This window comes from Copadichromis virginalis, linkage group LG23 (genome assembly GCF_057382275.1).
Source record: "Copadichromis virginalis isolate Kocher_CV1m ecotype Utaka linkage group LG23, C_Virginalis_male_GT1.1, whole genome shotgun sequence".
Classification (NCBI taxonomy): Eukaryota; Metazoa; Chordata; class Actinopteri; order Cichliformes; family Cichlidae; genus Copadichromis; species Copadichromis virginalis.
The window spans coordinates 11637739-11649971 of NC_140639.1; the positions used below are offsets into that span (position 1 = coordinate 11637739).

At 44.5% G+C, this 12233-nt stretch overlaps 1 protein-coding gene across 3 annotated transcripts in view; it reads right to left on the reverse strand.

Annotated features, from left to right (window-relative positions):
- Window positions 1-6142: 6142 nt before the first annotated feature.
- LOC146680372 (uncharacterized protein C1orf21 homolog) overlaps window positions 6143-12233 on the reverse strand; it is a 31596-nt gene continuing 25505 nt past the window's right edge. For all 3 annotated transcript variants that reach the window (XM_085449084.1, XM_085449083.1, XM_085449082.1), the window contains 4 exons: window positions 11090-11172; window positions 9994-10061; window positions 9063-9123; window positions 6143-7678 (listed from right to left, as the gene is read on the reverse strand). In XM_085449084.1, coding sequence (XP_085305210.1) covers window positions 7631-7678; window positions 9063-9123; window positions 9994-10061; window positions 11090-11172 — 260 coding nt within the window. In that variant the 3' untranslated portion in view covers window positions 6143-7630. The remainder of the gene's footprint in view (window positions 7679-9062; window positions 9124-9993; window positions 10062-11089; window positions 11173-12233) is intronic.

The following is a 12233-nucleotide window of genomic DNA, read 5'->3' on the forward strand; positions in this document are numbered from 1 at the left end:
ATCATCTCTCAGGTCTTTCCTGGATTTTCTCTGTTTCCTGAGGACATGACTTTCAGATATTCTCACACTGCTGTAGATATTTTCAGGCCTCACACTTCTGTTTTGTCCTCGACTTGTAAGTTTTTCTCACATTTGTTAATGAATCATCTCACTGGTGCAAACACTGAAGATATGATTTAAAAATGATTATTTCCACAGTTGCTGTTTATCTCTAGACATTAAATTGATTCATCCCTTGAGTTAAGTGCCATTTTTATGCTTGAATGATTCATTACATTTAACAAAAATGGTCAGGTACAAGTACCAGGACTGAAAGCAGAGTCAAAAGCAGTCAATGTTTCAAGAAAAGAGCTTCAGAAAGCTGGAGAACTGTTTTTAAAAAACAAGAAAGTCTGGGTGTTCAGACGAAAAAACATAAAGAATGAGGGTGGTTAGCAACGTTGCCTCATAGCAAGAAGGTTCTTGCATCAGGCCGGGGTCTTTCTGTGCAGAGTTTGCATGTTCTCCCTGTGTTTGCATGGGTTTTCTCCAAGTGCCCTCCCAAAGAAATCCAGTTAGTGTGGATACGTTAAATGGGAAATCTAAATTACCTATAGGTGTGAATATGAGTGCAAATGGTTGTCTGTGTCTATGTGTTAGCCTTGTGACAAACAGGGTGTACCCTGCCTCTTGCCCTAAAACAGCTGTGATAGGCTCCAGCCCCACCTGTGGCCCTGAAAAGGATCAATCATTCTTTATATTTGTAGACATCCTTAAATTTAAATTTATTCTGATAAGTGAAGGGATGTAGCTCTGTAGCTCTGGTGGTAGAGCAGGTCATCTGTTGATCGGAAGGTTGGTGATTTGATTCCTGGCTTCCCCTAGTCTGCATGCCAAATATCCTTGGACAAGAAACTAACCCCAAATTGCTCTCCGATGCATCCATCAAAGTATGAATGTGTGTGTGAATGTTAGTTAGAAAGCGCTTAGAAAATGTGCTTGTGTGAATGCACAAGTTGTGTAAAGTGCTTTGAGTGCTCAGAAGAGTAGAAAAGCGCTATATAAGAAGCAGTCTATTTCCCATAAACGTTTCTTTGTGGACTGACATTCTTAACTGAAAACTTGGGTGTCTTTTCTTTTTCATTTTAAAACCTGAAGGTTTTTCAAAGAACTTCTACACAAGAATATTTATCTCCACATGTTACCCTGCAAAACCTTTGTACAGATATAGAAGACAAACCAACCAAAAACAACAATACATACAATGGAAAATAATGTAAAACACATTATCATCAGACAAAGATTCCGTTTCCTCCAATCAAAGAGGAGACACAAGTTAAATGGCAGGTCTAAAACTGAAGTCTGTGATGACATTTAAAAGTGTTTAAAGCCACACTGGAGGCCTTTTTTCTTTGAATAAAAACAAAGTGTCTAACTATCCAATCACATGAGGAAAATGTGTCAAACTCATATGAGAACATTTCAGATACAGAGGCAGAAAGTCACAGTCCACTCGCTTAGTGTGTCTAAAATGCTTCGCCTTGCACTCCAAAAGTCAGCCTCTCTACAGCCATCTCTACATCCTATTATGATATTATATCTTCTGCTCTTATATGATTACAGTAACCCTCAGGTAACCTGTTTTAATTATAGCAGACAGACACAGACAGACAGACAAAGCCGGCTTACTGCTGTCCCTGTCTTGACACAGTTGTGTTTATGTAAGCTAGGATCTCTGCCACCTGGTAATGAGAGTATTCTGCCATGTTGTCTGCTGCTGGATGCTCTCTGTCTGCGTGATGCCTCAGCTCCCTCTAGTGCTTTCCCAAAGACATGAAGAGCGATTCCGAATTACAGTCCTGACACCCCACCCTTACAGATTTTGGACCTGTCCTTTTTATTGCTACACACAGCTGTTTTAAAAAAGGTCAGAGATGAGGATGATGGCAGCTTTCTCAGGGCCACATAAACAGCATCAACATTTAGGTCCAAATTCTGGCCAATCTGGACCGGGAGTCTTCAGGTTTCAGCCTAAAAAAGAAGAAAATGCTCATAAACCCGTGTTAGTCACTGTACTCTGCACTTTCTCTGCAGCTCTCGGAGAACAACCTCGCCCTGCTGGACCAGCGTCAGTTTTAGGCACCGCTGGCTTGAATTCGCTCTTCTGTCACAGCAAAACATCTGCTTTGTAATTTTGGTTGCGTACTTGACGTGAAGCCATTTGTCTTTGCTGTAACTGATCTGTGGATGACAGATAGAGCTGAACTGTCTCTTTTTTTCCCCTCATGTTTGGAAGAAATGTGTTTTAAAAGCTGCCAAGGTTCTGGGTTTGTTAAACTGTGGTTGCTTAAATAACCGTGCTTTCTCTGCTCTGGCTTGAAATAGAAGGGTAAATCCTTCCTAACTGAAAAACTAGAAAACCGTGTCAGAGAAAGCTGGAGGATAAATATGTACTGCTATTTTCTCTACCAGGACGCTCATAAAACCAGCTGAAGAAAGGATTGCGCTTCCTTTGACAACAAAGCAAAGGTTATGCTTACTTTTATTTTGCTGTAGATTCAAATGGAAAATACAAGAGTAAAGGCATAGTCGTGTGAAACATTACCAACCCCGCACATATAACGACAGCTGCACACAGCAGTCTTTTAAAGCTGTTTTGCTATGGCTCACTGTAAGCAAGTGATTTCAGGAGAGGAGAGGTTGCAATCCACTCTAGTTGCAATGCCAGCGAGCTGATTTATATGTGTGGACTCGTACATAGGTGGGCGTCCACCCAGGCTGTCTGGGTGATGTACACCTCTAATAGATAGTGCCTGATCATGCAGAGAGCCCTTTTCAGGGTGTGCACGGGCATGTGTCAGCATCATGGGGAAATCCCAAACCAGCAGATGGTGCTGCCGGTTTATCCTTGCTGAATTAGATTTCTCTTTCTCACACATATACAGTCTTATCTTGAAGGACTTCAGATGGAGACTAAACCACTCATCCCCACTTCCAATGGTCAAATTTTTCCCACACTTGTCAACTAAAAACAGCTCCTATTCCTGAAACACAGCCTCCTCAGGACCACTAGACTCAAGGCTGAAGTCTTTCCTCCAGCGCTGGCTGCTTACTCAGCTGATGGGAATTTGGCAGACTGCAGCAAAATACAATACAAGTGCAGAACCAGAAGCCAATCAGGCTGTGTGGCTATCCATTTCACTCCTTCCTGCACCGCTGGTCACTTCGGTGATGCATGGAATTTGCAAAAAATGTGCTTTTTCATCACACTTGAGCCATCATCAGATCGTGATGTTGACATGAAGTAGACGCATCCAAGCGGTTGCATAATTGCTCATGGGCGTGTATGCGCTCAACAATTAGCTTCCTGAGATTTAAGTAGGTCAGTTCTTGTGGGTGTGCAGCGTGAATGCAAATGCATCTAATTCCACCTTTCGTAAGCCTTGGTCTCCCCCTCGTGAGAGCTGCATCTTCTCCAGGGTAATCCATAGCATGGATCCTTAGAGGTTTTACATACGCCTGGTTAAAAGACACGGACATATCATTAAGTCGCGCTGTAGATGGATGGAAACTGTATGCTTCTCCAAACAAAATGAGAACGAGGAGGTTCAGGGGTTGACATTGTGTTTAGGTATGTTTAGAGCTCACAGAGAGGATTACTCCACAGTGGGTATTAGGCAGCCAGGAAGTGCTGGAGAGAGTTAAGACACTGAGCAGAGGCCTGCTGGGCATCCAGGCAGGAAGCCATCCGTTTGCCTCTCACAGCTGACTCATACTGTCTACGTGGGCAACGTCTGCATGTACACACACACACACAAACATGCACCATGCTCCCACATGCAAGGAATATTTATACGTTCATGTGGCTGTCATACGCAGGCGTAGACATGTTCACCTGCATGTGTGAGGTGATTATTTTCTATCCAAAATGCAGTACTGTCTACACACGTGGTTAAAACTGAAGTTAAGCCAGGTTAAATTTTTATAATACATAAAAATTATTCTGCCCTATAACAGTATCTCAAATTTAAGGCCCGTTGGAGTGCGGCAGTCTTAAAACGTATGATTTAAATTGATTCTTTTTTACACTCTGCTCTCTGTCCTATTAAAAATTAATCGATATAGATCTTCTAAAAGCTATCTAGCCTTCCTCAGACACCTTCAGGCGATCCAAATATCAGAGTATCTTATTTCTGCCTGTCAGTTTATTTTCCTTTGATGCTAATAATCCCAGGATGACCAAATCTGAACATTTGTTTTACAACTTGTGGAATTTTTAAGTCTACATCTGTAATCTGGATTAAAACATAAATCATCCAACCAAGAAAACTCAACACAAGCAGACCTGAAGTCACTCTCAGATTAATTAGTGGGTTTAAATCTCAGTTATTGGTGTTTCTCAGGAGGTGCTAAAGTTTTAAGGCTTTTAGGGGGAGTTTAAAGTCACTGCAGTGTCGTTCCACTTTTAATTCATGAAAGTGAATTTAGCTCAAATATTTTTTAAGAATCTGGATTTAAATCACTCAGAAAGCCAAGAACATGTTGTACCTTAAAAAGACTTTCACACTTTGGGCTGTTCACACACACACACACGCACTGGAAGCAGGGAGGAGTGGGCTCTTTATTGGTACTTACGTCAGGGTGGAAAGAACATTTTCTTGCCCATATTCCTGTCTGAGGTTAACGGGCAACATCCGTCTCCTCCTCACTCTCTCCCTCCTCCACTCTCACCTCCCCGACTCCCTCATTTTAATTTCTCGCTCCCGCTCTCCCCCTCTCCGTGTCTGCCTCCAACACTTTTATTTCTCTGTGTGGGAGAGCCTTGCCGCGAGCGCCGTCCCACAGGGAGCCTTTCACGCTGCCGATGTGCTCAGCGGCTGCTGATTGTAACCTCATGCGCCCCTGCAAGTGAGTCATGCAAGGTAAAGAAGGAGTTCGTGTGTGTTACAGAGAGACAGCTATTAAAGACACAGCGGGGCCACCAAATGTTCCCTTCATAACCAGGAGATCGGCTCTACCACTGTTACCCACTCAAGGCATCATACGCGCAGTCCCAAGTGTGCACATTAGGCCGAGCTCAGGAGCACTCTGGGGTTTACAGGCATGTGAAGAAGAAAGCAGGCCCGCTATCTCTGGCAGAAGTTTCCCTAACCGGGTCTTAGAATCAGGTGATTACAAGCCAAGGTGAGCAACAGCATAGAGTAACCCACCAACAGCTGCATTTGTGTATCGTCACTGTTATTTTCAGCACAGAAACAGCTGACACTCACCTGTTTAGCTGTGCTCACCTCCACGTAGGCTGCCTCTCCACCTCCACCCACTACTTCTCCATCGCTTTAGTGCTGATATCACATTTTCCCCATCAAACCATCCTTCAGAGAGCTTAAAAACTGACACCCACTCCACCCAACAATTTTTATCAAAAAGGATTCCAGGTAAAATTTCAGCGAAGGCCAACACCACAGCCTCAACAGACCCCTGTTCATCTTTACCAGCATGAATGATATTCATTCAGCTGTGTGCCTGCTGCAGCACACTCCTACATCAAGTCTGAGGGGATATACGAGCATATGATTTAAATATATTTTATATTTATATGATTTAAATGTGAGACGAGGTCGTGTCCCCCTGCATGTTTTACAATTAAGCTTGTAGATCGTGTTGTTTTAAGCAGGATTTCGTTGCCTCCTGAAGCTCTTTGAATAATCTTTGTGCTTGAGAGATGTCACGCTGACCTCCGCTTGACAGTTGGGCTGAATTAGCTCATGCACCCGGAGGGCTCACATTTATATAGATAAATAATTTCAAGAGCCGTGATTTGAATACTCATTGGAGAATTGCTGACATCTAACTGATTTATTTTGACCTAGAAAAAAAATGTGAGTGCCCACGAAGTTGTTGATCATGGCCAAAATATGTTTATATGTATTTATTAGAACGCCTGCAGAGCAGACTGCAGTACTGAGTCTGTGCCAGCAGGTGGCAGAGCACAGCGCTGCAGTTATGAATGAATGTGCTCTGACTGCATGGCTTCAGGCAGCATGACCACAGAAAAATAGACTGACTTCTCCCTCCTCAGTGCACTGCCGGCATCATGGCGCTCCATTACTCTGCTCCGAGTAGCGGGGGCGCGCACGCGCACATTAACATGGTACACACAGGATCAGAGCTTCTGCGCTTTCTATTTTTAATAGAAAAAAGTATTTAAAATAATACAACAGTAAGTATCCAGTAAAGATGACAACAGCAACAAAACAAAACAAATCAAAGAAAAAAAAGTGATTAGGTCTGTGTCTCCACGGCAACCATGCATCCTCCCCTTACGCTCAGCCCAGTTTGCTGCTTCAGTGCCAGTGTGTGTGTGTGTGCGCGCGTGTGTGTGTGAACACTCAGCCAAAGCAGAAATGTGGAGCTACATGGAACACCTCTGACTGATGCACATGACAGTCTGCTGGTGAAATGAGGAGAACACATTAATGTGTTTGAGTGACTCATATCGATACGCCGAACGTGTGCTGGAATGCGTGTGTGCTACCATATGTACAAGAATAGACTGCACGTGCACGTTAGCACGGCTCTGCCAGGTTCTGGTAAAAGGTGGAGGACGGATTGGGTTGAGACACAGATGCGGTGAATTATGCAGCTTCACTCTGATTGCTGTGGCGGTGAGGGCGATAATGGCTTTGATGAGGATACACTACGATGGAAGCCAAGAGTAAAACAAACTGAAGAAAAGAACATCATGGAAGGGAAGGGCTTGAGTGAATGATTGGCTGGAACAGAATAAAAAACAAAAACAAAAAACAAAAACAGGGTCCTTGACTTCAAGGCAGGAGGAGTTGAGTTTCAAATCACCAGCTCGCTCCATATTCTCTCTTATTAAAATATCCCCAAAATATTCCCCCCTTTCTCCGCCTTCCCTCTTCCTCCCTCACCCGTTCTCTCAGGCTGCCGCGGCCCAGGCCAGCCTGACTGTAGCCAGGCAGGCCAAAGAGTTCAGTGTGGATCCTGGTAGTGTTAGATATCTCCTTCCCTGCGCTCTTTCTTCTCCACTCGTGCATCTCGAGACACCCACCAACATGTTCCTCCTTCCTGGGCCTCCGTATTTGGGAAGTTCTTTTGTCCAATTGCAGAGGTTAAATATAGACAGACAGACAGACAGACAGGAGGACAGATGGAGGCCTGCGAAGCCGCCTTTATCCAGCTCGAGGAAACGGCCGTGCCCAACCCGTCAGAGGCGAGTTCACGCGATGTGTGCACATCCGTCACCGCGTCATCCTCCATCCCTCCCTCCTTTCATCTGCCTGTCACTTCATCCCTCGCCACCTCCATCTGTCCACCCGGGGCCTGAAGGGGTGAGGCGCTAAGTAAGGAGGGCTGTGTATAGTCTCTGAAGAAAGTTTTCTTTATGCCATTCTCTCTCTCTGTCTCAAGCATCCCCCACTCTTTCGCTTGTATTTAAAGTATTATCTTTGCCACATGTTCAACAACTCACAAAATCATACCAACATAAAGTGTCCTGTCAACACCCCATTGGTCAAACACTGATTTAGCGCTCTCTCAGACACACACACACACACACACACACACACACACACACACACACACACGGTGAGGCTCTCTGTGGGGGTGACTCCTGGGGGCCTCTGTGCTATGTCCCATCTTCCTCCTCCTCCTCCTCCGAACAGTAGTCTCGTCCCTGCAAACAAAAGCATGACTATGAGAAGAGCCGACACCTGTTACACCACCTCATTTACACAGACCACCATCAGTCTGCAGGCACCCGATAAAGTGCTCAAAGGTGGGCTAAACTAGCTGCTCTCCTTTCCTCTGCAGAGCTTCTCCAACTCTCCTCAAAAAAGCTCTGAAATCACAGGATGCCTCAGAAGGACGCCGAGTGCAGTACTGTAATATTTCCACTCTGTATTACTTTATAGTAATGATGCTTTTCAAATTAAAAGACTTTTACTTCAACGTTAATGTGACAGATATGTTTTCTTTTTTCAGATTTGCAGATTGCACTCATAATGTTTTGATTAAAACACCAGACAGTAATTAAAGCTCTGTTAACGGGCTTTATTTTTGGGCCACATTAACATATTATGACCCGATTGCATTTATACAAGAAAACAGCAGCCTAGTAAAAATCCATCATGTAACCCTATCCATCAGACTCTGCAGCAAGTATCACTATCATTCATCTGGAAATCTGTTTTTTCCTCCAGCATTCGCCGTCATTCTCATTTGTGTAGCTCTCTGTTGACGTCAAACAAGTCACAGAGCTGATTTATAGAATCGCATTAAATCTGTGGCATGGCTGGAACACGGCTTTAACTACACACACTGCAGTCACAGACCATAATAGCTGTGACTGTTTGGAGGCAACATCCAGTCTGATTTTAGGTCCCCGTCACACAGGCCTAGAGACCGGTTGCAGAGCGGTTGCTGGCAGTTGCACCTCCCCGTGATTTGGTCACTCATAATTTGCAGGGAACATTCAAACTTCTCCAAGTTTCATAACAGTTTAAAAGCGAAGATGACTGCACTTCTTTACGTTATTTAAAAAAATGTTCCACCTCTCATCCAAGAGGCTCCTTGGGGTCTGATGGATGAGAAGGAACGCCTTTGAAAAAGACCACGGTGACCAAAAACCTACATGGACGTACTCTCCGATTTCAGCTGCAACCAAAACAGGTCCCAGGATGCAACTTTTATTCGCAACTCCTGGAATCAACTCCAGATGTTTGAAATATATCGAATACACCAACATTTTACTATCTTCACGCTGTAGCTACATTTCCTCATCCACGTTTCAAGGCCGAGGTGAAAATTTTAATCCGTCATAGCGAAGCTGAATCGAGGATTACTCATTTCACTTTGGGTGCTTCTGACTGTTTATGAGCTTGCAGCGTAATTCAAGAGGCAGACTAAGAGCAGCGAGCGCTCATCACCGTGGCGATCACCTGTTCCTCCCCCTCAGTGAGGGAGATGTTTAATGGTTTAGGATCCAGCTGTTATTTTAAATGCCCTGCCCCTCCTTCACTGCAACCCTCCCCAACAAACCCCACTTCCGGCCTCCTCACCTTCTCAATCTTCTCATCCAGCATCCTGAAAAATTCCTGCTGGCTTTCTGACGTGTGAATGCTGAGAGACACAGACACAAATGGAAAAGTTAGAGAGGGGGGGAGAGGAAGTTGGAGGATGGAGATGAGGAGGAGGGGGGAGGCAACAAATACATCATGAGAATTTTCCATTACAACCCCCCCACACACATATACAGCACAGACACGCACACACATCCCTCACCGCAGTGTGAGAAACAGTTCTGTTTGGAGGATTTTAAAAGATCATTTAATAAAGAATTAATGCAGCAAAAGACTAAAGACTGCAGCCGGCAGCAGCCGTGATGTACGCACGCAGAGGCTCATCAACATGCATGCAGCGGGGGCCGGCCACGAGGCAGGATTACAAAAGCCAGACACAAAATATCGCTCGCTTCACGTCATAACATTAACATACTGAGGTGACAACTTAATGGAAGCAGCCGCTTATGAACGCATCAGTTCAGCCAGATTCAGACGCGCTTCAATAATCATTTCTGTTTGTTTTCATTAGAACTCGTCAGAATAAAAAGGCTCCGGCTTGAATTCGAGTGAAATAACGTTCAGCCTGATAACTTCGGCTTATTTTTCATTCGCAAGATTATTTCACATTTTTCTAGGTCCCCTTTCTACTGGCTGCATGGCTCTGAGAGGGGGCCCCCGCCACAGTTTAAGAACCTCCGGCTCAACAGTTCATTTTGAACGTTGAAAACAGACGAAATCAGCGTGGAAACAGAAAGAGAAACTGTGGCTTCCTCTGTCACAAAACAAAAAGAAAATATATTACGTAATGTGAGCAAACTGTACCTTTGACATTTGTCATTCAAATTACCGAAGTTGCCCATAAAGAATAGATGTTATTATTTATTCCCACTGCATGTTTACGAGATTAAACCCGCTACTCATGACTTACTTGGATTTGATGTTTGGTGCCGGAACCTCTTTCTGCTGTTTGCCCTTGTGCTGGACATTACTCTTCTCCTGAAAACGCACGCACATGCACACCATTAGTTTTCATTATCAGCTGATAGATACGTTTAAAACAAACAGCTACATCACTGGAAGCAAATGTCACATCAAACCTGGATTATCAAATTACAATCCTCACCCAGACGGCACTGCGTGACGGGCGTGGGACACGGGAAAGAGGCATAATGTATGTATGCCTAATAAAACTGATTATCGGCTCTGATGAAGGTTGATCACCATGCATGCGTTTCCTGCTGTGTTTCCGCATCATGCATTTTCCACCTCTGAGTCTCTGAGCGAGGATTACTTTGTGAGAGCAAGCAGCTACACGGATGCTGGTCAGACCGCAAACGGCAGACGGACCGGGCTATGTAAAAACGCAGCTTGTGTCTTACAACAACTCATTTGGCGCTATATAAATAAAACTGCATTGAATACAGTCCTTATCTGTTGTGTGTGTCTGTACTGAAAATGCGCATGTGAGACAGTATGACTCATGACTGCAGACCAAAACTACCTACAGGTAAAATAAAATAACGTGAACCTGAATATGAAGGCAGACCTAATTTACATGACGCTCATTCTTTTCAGTCAGTTAGTGATCTGGAGAGGATAAAAACCTGTTTTTGCAAGTTTCACCTTTTGAGGAATAATGCATCCAAACATTATTATGTAACAGGGAAGCTGTTCTGCAAATTTCTGAAGCAGAATGACTTTCCCAGTCACGATATAGTACGTCTTTGCACCACTGAAGACCTAAAAGTTTTGCAGGAGGGAGTGAAACCAACCGAGCGATCAGCCCACACATTCCACACACGCCTCATGTTGTTTCTACCTGCATGCGAGGCAAGTTTTGTGTGTGTTTTTTGCACTAAGACAATGTGTGTGTGCGTGCAGGCTGGTCAGGCTGATGGAGCCGCCTCTGGACACAAACAGCAGTCTGTTCGCCTCATCTGATGGACTGTCAGGAAAAGGTCTGCGAGTCTGTGAGCCGATGACAGGCTGTCAGCGGATGGTGTGTGCGTGTTTGTGTGTCTCACCAGGTTCTCCTGGTTGCGTGCATTCACTCGGTTTTCATCCCCTCTCATGTACTTCACCTCCTCCACTCCCTTCTTGTATTCGTCTGGAAAGAGAGAGAATGAGGGATGATTAAAGGAGGGAGGAAAGAACAATAAGTTGCATTTATCAGAAGAAACAGGGACCAAATTCCTTTCAGAAATAGTTTAAGAACGGCTCGTCAGCCTTACTGTAACCTCGCTGCAACAGCAACATGGCCAGCGACTATTCCATTGATTGTTGTTATAATTGGTTCAAGGTAATCTGATAACTATGACCTGATGGGGTGTACTGAAAAGTAGAGATGACAGCTGAGGGATAAGCAGGAGGACACAAGTTTCCATTTTAGCTACAGCAATTCATCTGATGAGAGAGAAAGCAACGACGGGCAGACACCGAGGGAGAATAAGTGAGTAGTGGGTATGTGAAATGAGAGGAGACGAAAAGGGGGGGGAAGAAAAAAGAGGCGATAAGGAGGAGTAAGCTGCAGGGGATTTAAGATCAGTTAAACAGCTTCTGGGCTTCATGGACAGCTTAGACGGTTAAGACAGTTAAGACAAACTCAGAGGCAGCAAGAGCGTTGGCCGTCACCAAACGGCGCAACCATCTGCACGGTTCAACCACCGCGCCCAGAACGTCTGGCCTCAATCAAGCCCACAGCTCAGACTCAGGGCAATAAATCATCCAAAGTTATTTTCCCGATACCGTCCGAGCCCCGATGATTAGCCCAAGAACAGCCAAGATATCGCGATGCACACAGTCAACCCACACAAGTGCAAACTGTGCAGACTAACGAACGACAGCCGATACTCATTACGGATCTTATCATTAAGTCCATAAACAAATATCACAGTCCTTTATGACTTCCACTCGGGTGGTTCTGTTTCTGGTTTTCACTGTGTCCACGAACGCGATCGCTTGAAGAGTTTTGAATGCCATGTGATCAAACTTTGTGGGGGGCGTAGAGCGGGGTCGTGTTTACAACCTGGCTCGTGTCCATCGAGGCCTTCAAGGTCAACTTCATGATTTTGTCATGAAAACTGACAAAAAGCCTTAGAACGTGTGCATACAGGGAGTGCAGAATTATTAGGAAAGTTGTATTTTTGAGGAATAATTTTGTTATTGAAC